The sequence below is a fragment of the Cricetulus griseus genome, chromosome 2 (assembly GCF_003668045.3).
Source record: "Cricetulus griseus strain 17A/GY chromosome 2, alternate assembly CriGri-PICRH-1.0, whole genome shotgun sequence".
NCBI classification, from domain to species: Eukaryota; Metazoa; Chordata; class Mammalia; order Rodentia; family Cricetidae; genus Cricetulus; species Cricetulus griseus.
Window position 1 is genome coordinate 438,256,383 of NC_048595.1, and position 18,252 is coordinate 438,274,634.

General features: G+C 42.4%; 1 protein-coding gene across 5 annotated transcripts in view; it reads left to right on the top strand.

The window, feature by feature from the left end:
• Nucleotides 1-18,252, top strand: part of Cops7b (COP9 signalosome subunit 7B) — a 28,311-nt gene that overhangs the window by 1,030 nt on the left and 9,029 nt on the right. For 2 of the 5 annotated variants that reach the window (XM_027397453.2, XM_027397454.2), the window contains exons 1-4: nt 3,274-3,430; nt 6,667-6,844; nt 11,282-11,357; nt 15,815-15,903. In XM_027397453.2, the coding sequence (XP_027253254.1) occupies nt 6,683-6,844; nt 11,282-11,357; nt 15,815-15,903 (327 nt within the window). In that variant the 5' untranslated portion in view covers nt 3,274-3,430; nt 6,667-6,682. Of the gene's footprint in view, nt 1-591; nt 749-3,273; nt 3,431-6,666; nt 6,845-11,281; nt 11,358-15,814; nt 15,904-18,252 lie in introns of those variants that run through there. The other 3 variants (XM_027397451.2, XM_027397450.2, XM_027397452.2) reach the window with 3 other exon arrangements.

The window sequence follows — 18,252 nt, forward strand, 5'->3', positions numbered from 1 at the left end:
AAGTTATTTTAACCTCTGTTTCTTTAAAGATGGCTATGTCTTTCCCTAGGCCATCTTCCTATTTCTGTTGCCACCATATCCATTTGAGCACCCACCCATTTTTTTCCTTTCAAGTGATTCAGCAAACCTTTTTAAAATTTTTTTTTGGGGGGTTTAAGGTACTGAGTTAAGTGAAAGATATGTGTCACTATCATTTGGAAGATACATAACTGTTTGGGGAGATAAGGAGATTCAAGATGGAGTTGATAATGGCATAAAAGAAAAGATATTAGAATACTACAGAGGATTACTTTTTGGACTTTTGGTGAAGATCAAGTGGAGAGTGACTTAAGAGATGCTGATGAAGTGATTATAACAAATGGCAAAACAGTGCGGTGGAAGTGACATTTTAATTTCCCAACCTGTGGGTCATGTCCCCCTTGGCAAACCCCTTTCCGAAAATATTTACATTATGCTTTATAAAAGTAGCAAAATTATAGTTATGAAATAGCAATGAAAATAATTTTATAGTTGGGTGTCACTGCAGCATGAACTGTATTAATAGGTTGAAGCATTAGGAAGGTTGAGAACCACTGACTTAAATCATGTTAGATTTTTTTAATGCTGAGCTATCTTTGTTGCTGAGATGTGTCATACACTCCGTGAGAGAAGATACATAAACCCATCAGGACCACCCAAGTCAAGATGTAGAACAGCTGGAACATTCATTGTGCCCTTTTCAATCAGTACTGCATCCTCGTATCTGGAGGTAATCAACCACTCTCCTGGTTTTATGGCTATTAGATATTTTGTGTGTATTTGAATTTGTATGTAGATTTCATTATGTCTGGCTTTCTTGTTAATCAGTATTTTTGTGTTTGTAGCATTTTTTTTAAGTTGGCAAGTTTTATGTGTAAATCACAGAGTTTGTCATTGACAGGAATATATTCTGAAGTGAATGTTCTTGTTTGCTTCCTTTTGTGGATGTGCTGCATAGATTTTAGGGAAAATGTCGTTAAACTTGTAGATATTCCAGTGGTCAGAGGTAGTAGATATGTCCAGTTTTCCAAAGTGATTGAGAACTGAGGCTCTTGCCCACTATGTAGGAAACTTCTAGTTGGTGTTCATTCTTGTTGACACTGTGTGTTTGCCATAAGTCTTTTTAATTTAGGCCACTCTGGCTAAATGTGGTATTTCTTTAAAGTATGCATTTCTATTTTTCTGATGCTGACTACATTAACTGCCTATTTGAATGGTTTTTTTGCCAAGTGCCTAAGGCTTTTGCCCACTTATTAGGCATTTGTCTTTCTACTGATTTGTAGTTCTTTATGTAGTCTTACAGATTTCTTTTTCTTTCTTTTCTTTTTTTTGATTTTTCGAGATAGGGTTTCTCTGTGTAGCTTTGGAGCCTATCCTGGCACTCACTCTGGAGACCAGGCTGGCCTCGAAGTCACAGAGATCTGCCTGCTTCTGCCTCCCGAGTGCTGGAATTAAAGGTGTGCACCACCAATGCCCGGCCAGATTTCTTTTTCTGACATATACTTTGCATATATCTTTTCCAAAGTTGTGGCATGACTTCTCACTAGTGTTTTTTGAAATATAAATTATCTCTTTTTTTGTTGTTATGTCAGTGTTGGGGATTGAACCTAGGACCTTGCCTATGCTAGGCAAGAGCTTTACTACTCACCTACATTCTGTCCTCAGTACAGATTTTTAAAAATTGTTTTACATTTATTTATTTTATTTTTATGTGTGGACTGGAGAGATGGCTCAGCCATTAAAGGCTAGGTTCATAGCCAAAAATATTTATTTTATGTACATGAAGGTTTTGCTTACATGTGTGTATGTGCACCATACATATGGTTGGTCTCCTTGGAGGTCAGAAGAGGGTGTCAGATCCTTTTGGAACTGGAGTTATGGATGGTTGCAAATGTCATGTGTGTGGTGGGAACTGAACCTGGCTATTCTACAAGGGCAATGAGAGTTCTTAACTACAGGACCATTTCTCCAGTCCCATTTTTTTTTAAGGGAAAGAAAGCGTTATTAAGCACATTGTAAGGGAACAGCAGGCTGGGCAATAACTAGAGTACTGCCATAACCAGAAATGATTAATTTAATAGAATAGTTTAAGTTTTTTTTTAAAAAGACTGCTCTTTTCATTGAATTTAAGAAACATTGTGTATATGGTTAATAGAATTCTTATAGGAAAATATGAGAGAACATTGTAAAAATTAAAAAAAAAATGAGACTGGGAGGAGGGTGACCTAGAGAGATCCGCCTGTCTCTGCCTCCTGAGTGCTGGGATTAAAGCAGTGTTCCACCATGCCTGCTTCTTCCATGTTTTAACCACCAAAAAACCAAACCAAAACAACCTCTCCCCCCAAATCTAGTTTTTCTTCCCCATCTATTCTTTTTTATGCTTCCAATTTTTCTCATGGCACTTAATCCCCAATCTATTCTTTTTTATGCTTCCAATTTTTCTCATGGCACTTAATAGACTGGAGCTTTTTGAGGGTAATAACTTTGTTTTTATTATCATATAACCTTCTGTAATTCCTGCTAGAACACAATAGGTAAATTTATTTATGTGTATGCATGCTTTGCCTGTATGTATGAATGTACCGTGTGCATGCCTAGTGTCCATAAGAAACCAGAAGAGGTCATTGGATTTCTCTGGATCGGGACTTCCTGGTGGGTGTAAGCTCCCATGTGGGTGTGTGCTGCCATTTGGGTGCTGAGAACCCAACCTGAGTCCTCTGCAGCAGCAAAGCCTCGTAACCCCTGAGCCATCTTTCCAGTCTTGTATCTGCTTATCAGAATAGAGGTTAAGAATATCGTCTTTCGTTTCCGTGAACCTGGATTCCAACATTGCCACTTATTGACTTGAATAGTTTAGCTTTAGCATAACGGAAAATGAGAATATTTTATACATGTCAGAGTTTTATGAGAATTTGGCAAGATAAATATGGACATGTGCCAAACAGAAAAAAAAAATAGTTCAATAAATAGTGTGTCAGAACTCCAGGATAGCTGCAGTTGCCTGAGAACTCACTTGTAAAGAAAGTTTAACCAAAGGGGTGCTTTTTGGCCCAGGGTAGTGATGATGACAGCTACTATATAGGCCCGAGAATTACCTAGGCCATATTCTTCTCCTCGGGCTCTATGTTTTACTTGCCTTTCCTTCCATTTCGGGCTCTGTAGCTGGCAGGGACCCTCTTCTCCCGCCACAACCTCACTCTAGGTGGGAGGTTGGCAAAGCCGAGCGGGAACATTGTGTAGGCGGAACTCGAGTGCAGTGGTGGGAGGCTTCCGGGGGAACAGCACCGGTGACGGGTCGGCGGAGACAGAAAAGCGCCGGACGCCCGGCTGATCATGGAAGCTTGACAACCTGCAGGCAGGCTCTGGGAGGCCGAGACATCGGCGAAGAGGACAGAGACTCGGGCGCGGACAGGTAGGGGATGACAAGAGGGCAGGCCCCGCTGGTCTTGGCTGGACCTCCAGCTTCCTTCCCGCCGGCTTTCCCAAGAAAGCCAATGGCCACGCCGCCCCGCCCCCGTTGCAGGACGCCGGGAGGTCCTCACTGTGTACTGGTGGCTAGGCGCAAGCCCACCAGTCCCGACGTCCACTCTAGCTTGCGGCTGTCATCTTCCACGCGGGTAGCTGCCCTCGATGCGCCCCTTCCCATAAAGGCTGTTTCCTTTGACCCTTTTTGGCGCTTCAGAATAGCGTCTTCCCTAGACGGGAATTCATCTCCACTCCGTCTCTATCTGCCTCCTCGAGGAGCCTCCCACTTCAGAAGAAAAACGTCGATCACCATCTTATTCCGACCACGGTATCCCCACAGACTTTGCTCTTGAGATTGAGATCTTTCAGAGGCACCCGAGTTTCTCCCCATCCCCAACTCCTTTCCCGCTCTGGTCCTTCCACTTAGTCTCTTGGCTGAGAGTCCCATCAGTCTTTTCAGTTGTGTCTGCATTGTGGCGGGGGGTGGTGAATGGGGGGCGGACGAACCAGGTTTTGTTTCTCATTTTCCAGCTTAGTCGTATTCTCACCTATCTTCCTCTCCTCCCCTTCTCGTTTTCTTCCATTCCTCAGCTTTTCTTTTTTTCTCTTCAGAAATCTTTGTTTTCTAGCACTTCACTTTTTCTGTTTCTGACAGGATCTTCTTAGGTAACCCCAAGTGAGGCAACATAACTTTTCCTAATATCCTGAAAGGGCTCTTCTTTGTTTTTTGTTTTTTGTTTTTTTTTTAATCATCAACACACACCCACTTTCAGTGTGTATCATTTCTGGAAAACAAATCTCATGTGGCATTTCTTTAGAGCCCATACACACTCAGAATATATTTATATCACACAACTGATAAACTCTTCTGAACGTAATATCTTCTTTGGGGGTTGGAGAGATGGCTTAGCTGTTAAGAGCACTGGCTGGCCAGGCAGTAGTGGTACATACCTTTAATTCCAGAGGCAGTTGGGTCTCTGTGAGTTCGAGGGCAGTCTGGTCTACAAAGCGAGTTTCAGGACAAGCAGGGTTACACAGAGAAACCCCTTCTTTAAAAAAAAAAAAAAAAGGAACACTGACTGCTCTTCCGAAGGACCTGAGTTTGAGTTCCAACATCCACATGATGTCTCACAACCATCTGTAACTCCAGTCTCTGGGCATCTGATGTCCTTTTCTGTCTTCTGTGGACACCAGACACGAACATGGTATACATTCATAAGTGCAGACAAAATGCTCTTGTAGATAAAATAAATTAATTAAAAAAACAGTATGTGCATTTTTACTTCATACCCTGTTATTAAATTTTGTACAAGTTCTGGAGTCATGTTTCTTTTTTTCTAAAGATTTATTTATTTATTTATTTATTTATTATAGTATTCTGTCTGCATGTACACCTGCAGGCCAGAAGAGGGCACCAGACCTCATTACAGATGGTTGTGAACCACACCATGTGGTTGCTGGGAATTGAACTCAGGACCTCTGGAAGAACAGCCAGTGCTCTTAACCACTGAGCTATCTCTCCAGTCCTGGAGTCATGTTTTCTTTTTTCTTTTTTGGTTTTTCAAGACTGGGTTTCTCTGTGTAGCTTTGGAGCCTATCCTGGCACTCGCTCTTGAGACCAGGCTGGCCTCGAACTCAGAGATCCTCCTGCCTCTGCCTCCTGAGTGCTGGGATTAAAGGCGTGTGCCATCAACGCCTGGCTGAAGTCATGTTTCTTAAAATGTATCAGCAGGAGGCCAAATAGATGCATTTTCTGGCTTAAACAATTTATCTTCTAGATTTGAATTGTCTTTTTTTCCTCCTTCCTTCCTTCCTTCTTCCTCTTCTCCTTCCTTCCTTCCTTCCTTCCTTCTTCCTTCTTCCTTCCTTCTTTGCTTTCTTTTTTCTTTGAGACAGTGTCTCTCTGTGTAACAGTCCTGGATGTCCTGGAACTCACTCTGTAGACCAGTCCTTGATCACAGAGATCTGACTGCCTCTGCCTCCCAAATTCTGGGATTAAAGGTGTAAACCACCACAGCCCTGTTAGATTTGAATTATCATTGCTTAATTTTGTAATTATTTTTCCCACTTTCCTATGTTGAAATGACTTTATCCCATTGATGGGGAACCCAGTGCCTTGTATTGTGGTAGAATATTATTTTAAGGTATGTTTTTTTTTTCTGTTTATGCTGCATTTGTTTAACTCTGAAGCTGTGTTACTTTGCCTGTATAAAACACCTGATGGTCTAATAAAGAAGTGAACAGGCAATAGCAAGACAGGAGAAAGGCTAGGTGGGGCTGGCAGGCATAAAGAATATGTAGAAGGAGAAATCAGGGAGGAGAAAAGAACTAGTCAGAGGAGGAGGATGAGGACTTGGACTGGAACTCTAGGGGCCAGCCACCCAGCAAGCCACAGAGTAAGAAACAAAGAAAGGTATACAGGAATAAGAAAGAAAAAGCCCAGAGGCAAAAGATAGATGGGATAATTTAAAGTTAAGAAAAACTGGCAAGAAACAAGCCAACCTAAGGCATTTATAATTAAGAATAAGACTCCGTGTTTGTGTGTGTGTGTGTGTGTATTCAATTTGGGACCTGGGTGGAGGGCCTCCAAAAGACCAAAACGCAAAAGAGCAAAGTCTAAAAAAACATGTGGTATGCTAAGTATTGATTTACTGTGGAGTCTTTAAAAATGAGGATTTTTGGCTGGGCGTTGGTGGTGCACGCCGTTAATCCCAGCACTCGGTAGACAGAGGCAGGCCGATCTCTATGAGTTTGAGGCCAGCCACCATGGTCTACAGAGCAAGTTCCAGGACAGCCTCCAAAACAATACAGAGAAACCCTGTCTCGGAAAAAAAAATGAGGTTTTTGATTAAATCGAGTGTGGCTCTTGTCTTCTTTGTTTCCGATATGTGCCTGGTGATTTTTTTGTTTTTTGTTTTTTTGAGACAGGGTTTCTCTGTGTAGCTTTGGAGCCTATCCTGGCACTTGCTCTGGAGACCAGGCTGGCCTTGAACTCACAGAGATCCGCCTGCCTCTGCCTCCTGAGTGCTGGGATTAAAGGCGTGCACCACCACCGCCCTGCTCAGGTGCTGTTTTTATGAAGAGTTGTGAAACTAAAGTGTTCTCGTGTCTGATCCGGCCTTAAACTCATACTTTAGAAAGGAGAATGTGGTAGAAGGACTGACACATTTTCCTTTTGGACAGATCTCAAGACCAGAGAATGGCAGGTGAACAGAAACCCTCAAGCAGCCTCCTGGAGCAGTTTATTTTATTAGCCAAAGGTACCAGTGGCTCCGCCCTCACCACTCTCATAAGCCAGGTGCTGGAGGCTCCTGGAGTATATGTGTTTGGAGAACTGCTGGAGTTGGCCAATGTTCAGGAGGTAAGAAGAGTTTTCAGTGTTTGTCTTCTCAATGCTGTACTTTTCTGATTCTCCAGGTTTCCAGCAGATTTCAACATTGAAGCTTGTGGATTTGTTTGGTGCCCTGTTAATTGGAATTGGTGGGGAGATCAAGGGTAATGTCTCTTAGTTTTTACCCAGGGTTCCCTTAAACTTGAATAGTAAGAAAGTGTGAATGGTCTTGACACAAGTAGTGTTGTTGCTGCAATCAGTTTTTGGTTACTGTACTTTAAAAATGAGATTTATTGAAGAATAAGAGATGTAAATAGGGGCTAGAGAGATGGCTCAGTGGTTAAGAGCACTGGCTGCTTGTCCAGAAGACCCAGGTTCAATTTCCAGCACCCACCTGGTAGCTCGTAACTGCCTGTAAGTTCTAGGGGTCTAACATCCTCACACAGATAGACATGTAGGCAAAACACCTAATGCACATAAAAAATGAAGTCATTAAAAAAAGAAATTGTTGGGGCTGGAGATATGGCTCAGAGGTTAAGAGCACTGGCTGCTCTTCCAGAGGTCCTGAGTTCAATTCCCATGTGAGCAACCACATGGTGGCTCACAACCATCTGTTATGAGATCTGGTGCCCTCTTCTGCTTTGCAGATAACCATAGAAGCAGAATGTTGTATACATAATAAATAAATAAAATCTGAAAAAAAAAGAAATTGTTAACTGAGATAGCAGGAGAGACTGGAATAATTGGAGGTCTCCAGGTTGTGAAACTGATGATGGATGTTGGGGCTGGAACTAAATTTAATAAGGGACCACTTTTCATAGAAGGTAGCAACAACAACAACAATGCGGGCAGTGGTGACATACGACTTCAATCCCAGCACTCAGTAGGCACAGGCAGGAGGATCTCTGTGAGTTCGAGGCCATCCTGGTCTACAGAGTTCAAGGATAAACTCTAAAGCTACACAGAGAAACCCTGTCTCAAAAAACCAAAAACCAAATCAATTTGTGCTTCTCAGCCTCTACTTCTCACTTTAGACACGATTTTTTTTTTTTTTTTTGGGATGCGCTGAAGGTGGCCCCTGGTGTTCTTGGTGGTAGTGGTCTGCATACAGGATGTGTTGACATTTGTTAGGTAGTTTACCTTCATGGCCACCATGACATTATTGCCATCTATTGTCAGCGCCAATTGTAACCTGAGGTGTGGGCTTTCAGGTTATTGGGCTCAGTACTATTTGTCTACTTATTTCTCTTGATTGGGAAACTAGAGTTACTGTTACTACCTCATACATGGCTTTTCCTATGATGGCCAGAGATGGAATTGGAGCCACTGTTGTAATTTAAGAAAAGCAGCGTGTGAGAGAAAGATGCCATGAGACAGGGTTCAAGCAGACGGTTGTTTTTTTTTTTTTTTTTTTTTTAATTAGGGAAAGGGATCATAAAAAGGGGAAAGGGGAGGGGGTAGACCAGCCTCCAGAGAGAGGAGAGAAGAAAGGGGGGGAGAGAGAGGAAAGGGGGGAAAGAAAGAGGGAGAGAGAACAAAGTAGAGAGAGGGAGAGAGAGAGGATGGGAGTTGGGTAGGGCCTTTTAAAAAGGGAACATAGTGAATGTACACAGGTGGTGCTCTTAGTGGCAGCAGCTGAGGGCGTGTCCTGTCAGAACCCCAAGGACAGACCAGTGCAGATGCCTGAGTACTAACAGCCACTTAATTTTCTCTCTTTCCTTTCTTTCTTTTTCTTTCTTTCTTTTTTCTTTTCTTTTCTTTTTTTTTTTTTTTTTTTGAGACAGGATGTTGTTTGTGATGTAGCCTTAAACTTAGCATATAGATGAAGATGAGTTGAACTTCTAGTCCTTCTGTTCTGGGATTATAGGCGTGTACAACCACATCTGGTTTTATTTGGTGCTGAGAATTGAACCTTGGGCTTCATGCATGCATGGTAGGCAAGCACTGTTCCAATGAGCCACATTCCCAGCCAACCTAACTTATTTTGTTAATTGTAAGGGTTTTTTGTTTGTTTGTTTGTTTGTTTTTTCTTTTCTTTCTTTTTTTGTTTTTTTTTTTTTTTGTGTTTTTTTGTTTTTTCAAGACAGGGTTTCTCAGTGAAGTCCTGGCTGTCCTGGAACTCACTCTGTAGACCAAGCTGGCCTCACACTCACAGAGATCTGCCTGCCTTTGCCTCCTGAGTGCTGGGGTTAAAGGTGTGCACTAACACTGCCCAGCCCAATTATAAATTTTTGTTTAATATAGCTTTTGCTTGTTATACTAGGGTCTGTGAAGGTAAAGTCTTTAGTGCTCACTGTTGCTTCCTCTGGCTGAGTATATAGCCTGAAACATAGTAGGCTTTCAGTAAAGATTTGATCAATAATTCTTTGAGGATGATTTGAGAATTAGGCCTTTTGTTTTATTTGATTTTTTTTGTTTGTTTGTTTTGTTTTTGAGACTGACTTTTTCCACCTACCTTGTGCTGGGATTACAGGAGTGTGCTGCTGTGCTTGGCTAGGCTCATTTTCCAATAGAAAAGCTAATCAGCTGTAATGTGTTTCTTCAGATTCATAAAAAACCTGAATGCACATGCCAAGTTCATTTTGACTGTTGAAAACTGACTAAGAAGAAATGAATGAAAAAACAAGCTGGCAAGACTTAGCAGAAAAGTTTTGGAATATCTGCCTTAGAGAAAATAGTCTATTCCAGCTAGCTTTTTTTTTTTTTAATTTTATTTATTTATTATGTATACAACATTCTGCTTATATATATCTGCACACCAGAAGAGGGCACCAGATCTCATTACAGATGGTTGTAAGCCACCATGTGGTTGCTGGGAATTGAACTCAGAACCTCTGGAAGAGCAGTTGGTGCTCTTAACCCCTGAGTCATCTCTCCAGCCCCCCAGCTAGCTTTGTAATTGTGTTCTTTACTGTATCTCTTCCACTCTGATCCTGAGACTTGAGGAAGTTCATGATAACTTGAAATGGTAACTTGAGGTATATAAGGATGCTCCACTCACATTAGTGCTTACTGGGGCTTAGCAAATCACCTTTATCTGCCTACTGTTTCTGTTGCTCCTGTTTTGAGCTAGGAATAAGCTAGTTGCTTTTCAGCATTCTGAAATTATGGATGCAATTACTGGAAGGAACTCTCTTTTAGATAGTTACAATAGAATAGTGTTATTCTTGTGTTGCTTCATGGACTTTGGTGAGTTGGAAGGGGTGGTGTGTGTGTGTTATTGAGGATTGAACCTACATTATTCTGTGTGCTAAGCAGGTGCTCTGCCACTGAACTATGTGCAAACCTTCCTTTTACTTTTATTTTGAGCTTCTTGCTAAGTTTCCTAACCCTGTAGATCAGGCTGGCTTTGAGCTTGTGATCTCTTTCCTTTAGCTTTACAAGTAGCAGGGATTACAGGCCTGTGCAACTCAACTCAGCTGCTTTTTGCATTTTCCACCATGGATGTCATTTTGCCACCAGCATAAGTGAAATAAATTAATGAACATTTTTATTTGGCTCAGGGAAATAACTCTGTTCCAGTATAGCCTTTCTGTCACACCTTACTTACACTGTGTTAATATTGCCAGGATTCATAGTTCATATTTAGTGCTGAAACTTGGAACCAGCCATACAATTTGTTCAGATTTGATTGATAGTGGGTGTCATAACACTAAGCTGGGGGCTGGTAAGATGGCTCAGTAGGTTAGGTGCCACATAAGCCTGATGACCTGAGTTTGATCTCCGAGAACCTTCCTAAAGGTGGGAGGAGAAAATGGACTCCACAAAGTTGTTCTGTGGTCGTACACATGTGCACTGCTTACATGACCACACATACACATCATCTGTACATCATGCAGAACAACAATAAAACAAACAAAAGGATACCAAGTTGGTATGCAGACAGGGTCACCACACTCTTGTTTTTTCATTTGAGACAAGTTCTCATTTCCAAGTCATCCAGGCTGGCTTTGAACTCAGTAGGTAGCTGAGGATAATGTTGAACTCCTGGTCCTGCTGTGTCCACCTGCTGAGGAATTACAGGCGTGTGCTACCATGCCCAGTTTATGCAATATGGATTGGACCTAGCTCCAATATGCCTGTTAGGCAAGCCTCTCCCAGCCTTCAGTATTTGTTTCTAAGGCAGGGGAGGTCCTGAAAAGACTTGAGCTGCTTCTAGGGCATAAAGCTTTGTGGTGGAGGGGCTGGCAAAGGGGCAGGAGAAAGGGAAGAAGCTACTTGAGCATCTTCTATGTTGTGCAAAACGACTTCCTGAGGAAGGAAGAAGATTCATTTTTGGACGCAAATAATCTTGTTTAGTTTTTCTTCAAGAATCAGAAGTGGAAAGAACCTTAGGAACTACCTAATCAAATAGCGCAGAAGAAATGGCCATGATATCTTTGGCATTGGGTCACGTGCCCTCTATTAGAATATTGTAGTGATTAGTGGAAATTTGTTGTGTGGTAAACTTTTCTTTTCCTTCCTCAGCTTGCAGAAGGAGCTAATGCTGCATATTTGCAGTTGCTGAACCTGTTTGCCTATGGAACGTACCCAGATTACATAGGTGAGTTGGTTAAGATCCTTCAGAAGATCTTAAGATTGTCTTAATTGTTGAGCTGTTTGTAGGGTAGTTAAGGTTTGAGTTATAATGTGTGGGTGTGGGGCAGAGTAGGCAGGTCTAATTATTGACTTGACTGTATCTCCATCCTCTGTGTTCTGAAGGCAACTTCACAGAAGGATTTCCCTGAAAACCTTTTAATTTCCTAGGCATAAAATGGGGATTGTGTGTGTGTGTGTGTGTGTGTGTGTGTGTGTGTGTGTGTGTGTGTGTGTGTGTACACGCGCACGCATCTATGAACAGAGCCCTTGTTTATTTCCCAGATCAGTGTCTTGAGAACTAATGTTTGTAGGGCACTCAACTAGCAAAATAATCCAATGTTTTATTTTTATTTATTTTTGAGACAGGGTCTTACTATGTAGCACTGGCTGGCATGGAACTCACTATACAGAACAGGCTGGCTTTGAACTTACAGAGATACACCTACCTCTGCCTCCTGAGTGCTGGAACTAAAGGCATACTTCATCATACCTGTAGCTTTGGAGCCTATCCTGGCACTCACTCTGTAGACCAGGCTGGTCTTGAACTCACAGAGATCCACCTGTCTCTGCCTCCCAAGTGCTGGGATTAAAGGCGTGTGCCACCAACGCCTGGCCAGTTCAGTGTTTTAAACGTTATCAAAAGTTTTTTGGAGGGTGCTGGTGAAATAGCTCAGCTGGTAAAGGCACCTGATAAAAAGCCTGACTGATAGCTTGAGTTCAATCTCTAGGACCCACATGGTAGAAAGAACTGACCCCTTGCAGGTTGCCCTCTGACCTCTACAATGCACACTGGTGTACACACACACACACACACACACACACACACACACACACACACACACACTTAAAAAATTCTTGTTATGCTTTCTTTGTTGAGATAGGCTTATGTGTAACATAGGATGGTCTTGACCTCAAAACTTTCCTGCTTTATTTATTCTCTTGAGTGCTGAGATTATAAGGATGAACCACATTGAATGTTACCAAAATAAGATTACTATTATTGAAGAAAATTTGGAAAATAATAAAATGTTAAAGACCATTAAGTTAGCATTAGCACCGGGTGATGGTGGTGCACACCTTTAGTCCCAGCAGGGAGGCAGAGACAGGCGGATCTCTGTGAGTTTGAGACCAGCCTGGTTTACAAGAGCTAGTTCCAGTATAGCCTCCAAAGCCACATAGAAACCCTGTCTCAAACCCCCCCCCAAAAAAAAATCCCATTAGCATTATAATGCTAGTTGTTTTTTTCCCCTTCTGCTTGCTTTTTGTTATAAAAGTGTAATTAGACTGGGTATGCAATCTCATCATACTTTGCCTTTTCCAGGTCTTTGTCCAATCCATATTTAAGATATTTAATAAGTCTGAGTCTTGCTGTGTTGCTGACTTCAAACTCTGGTTTCTTCTGCCTTAGTCTCCCAATTTCTCATCTTACAGATTTGTGCCCTCATGTCTGCACTCATTTTCACTACTTCATAGGGAACTACTGTACCACCGATCTACACTCCTAGCCCATTTGGATGTTTTAATTAAATCAATTAATTATTTATTTATTTTTTTTCTGAGACAGGGTTTCTCTGTGACTTTGGAGGCTGTCCTGGAACTAGCTCTTGTAAACCAGGCTGGTCTCAAACTCACAGAGATCCTCCTGTCTCTGCCTCCTGAGTGCTGGGACTAAAGGGGAGCGCCACCACCGCCCGGCATTTTAATTCACTTATTTTTTTGTTAAATTTTTTATACAATATATTTTAATCATATTCTTTCCCCTCTCACTCCTCCTAGAACCTCTCCACCTCCCTGTTCAGCCAACTTCATGTTTTTTTTCCTCTCAAAAAGAAAAAAACAAAAACCAAACTAAAAACAAAAAACAGTAAGATAAAAAATAAAACAAAAACAAAGCAAAAAGCTCTCAAAAAAACATGAGTCCATTTTGTGTTGCCTCACTGCTCCTGGGCATGGAATCTGCCTAGAGTACAATTGATGTACTCAGCCACACTCCATTGGAGAGAACTCATTTTCCCTTTCCCAGCAGGTATCTGTTACAAATAGCTTCTTAGGTATGAGGCCTTGTGTCTGTTTTCCCTCTCAGTGTTGGGATTTTGTCTGGTTTGAGCCTGTGCAGGTTTTGTGTCTGCTGTCAGTCTCTGTAAGTTCATGTGCACATCGGTCCTGTTCTGTCTGGATGATAGCGTTTCCTTGGAGTAGTCTACCACTTCTGGCTCTGAAAGTCTTTCCACCCGTCTTCTGCATAGATCCCTGCACCTTGGGTGAGGAAGAGTCTGATGGAGACACCCCTTTGGGACAAGCGCTTCCAAGTCTCTCACTCTTCGCACATTGTCCAACTATGGGTCTGTGTGTTAATTACCAAGAGTAGTTTTAAATTATAATTGTAACTCAGGAGTGGGCTGGCAAGATGGGTCAGTAGGTGATAGCATTTGCTGTGCAAGGCTGCAACTTCTGTTCCACCCTGACTCCGGGGAGTTGTTCTCTGACCTCCACATGCACATTGTAGCACACATGTGTTCACACACACATTATATACACCTCACAATAATAGTAAATAAAATGTTAAGAGACATTAAGTCATCAGGAGTGAGGTACTTGCATATCCAAATGTCACCTTTATTTGTAACTACTTTTAGTTTTCTGACTTTCCTTTCATCTCCCCTCCCTCCCTCCCTCCCTCCCTCCCTCTCTCCCTCCCTTGATACTATGTAAGTAGCCTGGCACTCAGGACTTTCTCTCCTGTTTCCTTGCTCTGTCATTGACCACTTCTGCTTACTCTATGTTGCTGTCTGATTGAAACGTTTGCCGTTTCTGGGTATGTGACATATTTTGTCACTGTCTAAGGAGGCAGCATTACACAGATCCTACACAGATTCTGGCACCAGACTGCCTGCGATAGATGTAGCCCCACTTCTACTAGTTGTGTGTCTTTTAGTAAATTAAATGATCACATGTGTACCTGTTTCCCTACCTGTAAAATTAGAGTAATTTTACAAGTCTTTTTTTTTTTTTAAAGATTTATTTATTTATTATGTTCTTAGTGTTCTGCTTCCAGGTCAGAAGAGGCCATCAGATTGACTTAGGGATGGTTGTGAGCCACCCTGTAGTTGCTGGGAATTGAACTCGTGATCTCAGGAAGAGCAGCCAGTGCTCTTAACCACTGAGCCATCTCTCCAGTCTCTTATTTTATTTCATTTTATTGGTTTTTCGAGACAGGGTTTCTCTACATTGCTTTGGAGGCTGTCCTGGAACTAGCTCTTGTAGACCAGGTTGGTCTCGAACTCAGAGATCCACCTGCCTCTGCCTCCCAAGTGCTGAGATTAAAGGTGTGCGCCACCACCACCCTCTCTTGTTTTATTTTTTAAGGCATGGTTTCTTTGTATAGCCCTGGCTGTTCTGGAATTGACTCTGTAGACCAGGCTGGCCTTAAACTCACAGAGATTCACTGGCCTCTGTCTCCCAGGTGCTGGGATTAAAGGCGTGTCACTCCCCCCCTCCCCCAAGCCATTAAGAGCACATTCTGCTTTTGCAGAGGGCTGGAGGTCAGGTCCCAGCACCCACATCAGGCAGTTCAGTATCTCCAAAACTCCAGTTCCAGGGATCCAAAACTTCTGGCCTCTAAAGGTGCCTGTACACATGTGCAGACACCCACACATAGACATACCTACATAATTAAACATAATAAAATATTTTTAAAGAAAGATAATGTGATAAATGTGCCTTTTTCTGTAAACTCATGGGACGTGGGCAATAGCTGAAGTTAAAATACTCATAATTTTCCCACAAAACAGGTGCATATTCACAAGTAGGATAAAAAGCTAGTTTCAAGGTAGGAATTGCTGCTTGATGCATTTCAACAGTATGCTTAAGAAAAAAATTCAGCCAGCTGGTGGCTCACTCCTTTAATCCCTGCACTCAAGGCAGAGACAGGTGGATCTCTGAGTTCAAGGCTAGCCTGGTCTACAGAGTGAATTACAGGTCAGCCAGGACCAAAAGCCAAACAAAACAAAATTGAGTGTCTTGGAATTCAGAATCACGGTTAAAGAGGTTGAGGCATTTGAAATCTTGTCTCGTGCAGTGGCTGTGAGGATGAGCTGCAAATAACACGCTCAGTGAAGGTGTGTTGGACTTAATTGAGCTTCACAAGGGGCACCAACAGTCTCCCAGTAAGACAGCTAGCTCGTCATGTCATGTGTTTGTTTATATCTGGCTTTCATAGTAAACTCCAGTGTAGAGACTGAGTCTTTGCTCCCTGGGAGCATATCATCTCGCGGAGAAGGTAGGGGTTGCTGAATGAGTGAGGGCACAGTCATGACAGTGATCTAGTAGTAGATTGGGGGGGCAGGGTTGACAAGCTTATCATAAAAATAAATCCTAATTTTATTTTGTGTCTTGATTTTTGTGGTGGGTGGGACTGAGCAGCCAACAAGGAGAGCCTGCCAGAACTGAGCACAGCTCAGCAGAACAAGCTGAAACATCTAACCATCGTGAGTTTGGCATCAAGAATGAAGGTACTGTCCCAAACTTTCCTTGTCTTCATCTGAACCCCAGCTCAGGTATCTTATTGGCATCAATGAAAGATTTTGCAGCTAGTCATACCCTAAATGTATGAAATGTACTTGGCAGATAAAAAGATAGCAACTAGGGGCTGAAGAGATGGCTCAATATTTAAGAACACTGACTGCTCTTCCAGAGGTCCCGAGTTCAATTCCCAGCAACCACATGGTGGCTCATAACTGTCTGTACTGAGATCTGGTGCCTTCTTCTGGCCTACAGGGATTCATGCAGACAGAGCACTTAAACATAATAAACAAATAAATGTTTAAAATATTAACTAAAGTTTGTGGACAGTCATTCCCTGTTCTGTTTTGGAAAAGCAAGCCTGGCAGTCATTGATTGATTCGTCAGGCCTCTGTTCTGGCGACTTCATGCGGGGATAGCACTTTGCCAGATTAAGAGGAGCCTGCCTTTAAAAGATATATCTACAGCAAGTATCTTTTTTTGACTGTTTTGTTATGGTGATATCCACTCTCAGTATGTGGTCCAGGCTATCCCCAGTATGCAGCACAAATTGACCTTACAATCACGGCAATCCTCCTGCTTCAGGCTCTCACGTGCTGGGTTACAGGTGTGTCACACCATGCGTGGCCTTAGTAAGGCCTCTTACAGCAAGTTAACAGCTTCCTGAATTTCCTAGAGCACTAAATTCATTGCATGCGTGCTAAAGGAATGACTTGCTATGTTTGACTTACTTATTTGGGTGATACTGGGGATTGAACTCAAGGCTTGTGTACATTAGGCAAATACTTTTTATCATTGAGCCACAACCACTCACTAGTCCAGAGAGGTATATTGCTTTCCCTTTTTCTTTTGAGACAAGGTTTTACTGTGTGGCCCTGGAACTCGTTCTGTAGACTAGACTGGCCCAGAACTAACAGAGATCTACCTGCCTCTGCCTCCCAAGTGCTGGGATTAAAGGCATGTGCCTGCCTGGCAAGGTAGATACCTATTCTGTGTTTCTTTGGAATTTTCAGGGTTAACTGTATTAACTGATTTTTTTTAATGCCTTATCTGCTGTTTTTATTTATTTCATTTTCACATGCCAGCATTAGGCCCCATCCTGTCAAATTCCACCACGTCATAGCTGCAGGTTTTCTGCCTCAGCCACTTTAGAAGAAGCCTTGCAGCCAGTAGCTTACAGCTTTTACAGAGAAGGGCCAGACTCCCATTAGTTTATAGTTGGTTTTGGCTCTCCTCTTCCTGGCTTGTGTCTATCTCTGTGAGAATATGCCTTTGACAAGGTGGCTTTTCTCCTGTGATCAAGAGCTGTGTGTTTGTTCCTTGATGTCTTTTCATTGTTAAAATAGTTGTATGTGACCTAATCATGGATTTCTGATTGTTAGCCTAGTATTTCAGGTGGGAGGCTCCTCTTTGCTTTTTGTCCATTCCTCCCTCTCTTGTTCTGGAGACTGACTCCGGGATTGGAACTCAGTGCCTTGTGCGTGTTTGTCTGGTGCTCCAGCACTGCGCCACACTCGTGGCCTAGTCAGGCCACTTTGTTGGTCGATGGGGCACAAGTCCCTTGTTCTTTTCCTGATCGTGGACTTGTCAAGCACACTGAAGAGTAGGAGACTGCATTCTTCCTTCCAAGGCTTCATTTGATCCCATCCACCACCCCTGGAGAGTGCTTTAGCCCATAGAAACCCTTCTAGGTGTACTTGCTGTGTTTCTCTTCTGTGCTCACCTTGCTCTTGTCTGTTTCTACTTATTTAATCACTTTATTTCTAAACTAGTTCTGATATCCCAGGATTTGTACAATACATGTATTTAGATACTGTTTTTTAGTATGAAGGGCTGTTATTGGAGAGTTTATAGGTTTCAAGAATTTGAGAAACAAACACAAACTTTAGGATAAACTGTGAGCTGTCAGCTCTACTGGCCACTGTAGGTAGTAGATATGCTGGCCTGCAAGGAGATTGTTTTGTTGTTGGGGCGTGCGTGCGTGCGTGCGTGCGTGCGTGCGTGTTTGTTTCGCTACTGGAGAAACTATCAATTCAGTGTTTGGCATCTGTTTGGGGCTTGCAACCATTCAGCATTTTATGCAGTCTTCAGGCCTCCAAAAGGTGGCAGTGTAGCACATACTATATCTCTTTGCTGTGGAAGGCTTGCTTAGCATCTGTCAGAGTATGGATGTGGAGGTTGAGAACTAGGTGAAGTCCAGGATATAGAGAACTAGGAAGGTACTTTCTTGGATGCTGTAGGGTCGTGTTTAGGTGTCACAGGTTCCACAGTTTATTTATCCACTTCCTATTTTCTAAGTTATTGATGATTATCACTGGCCTGCATTGCCTAAGCACAGA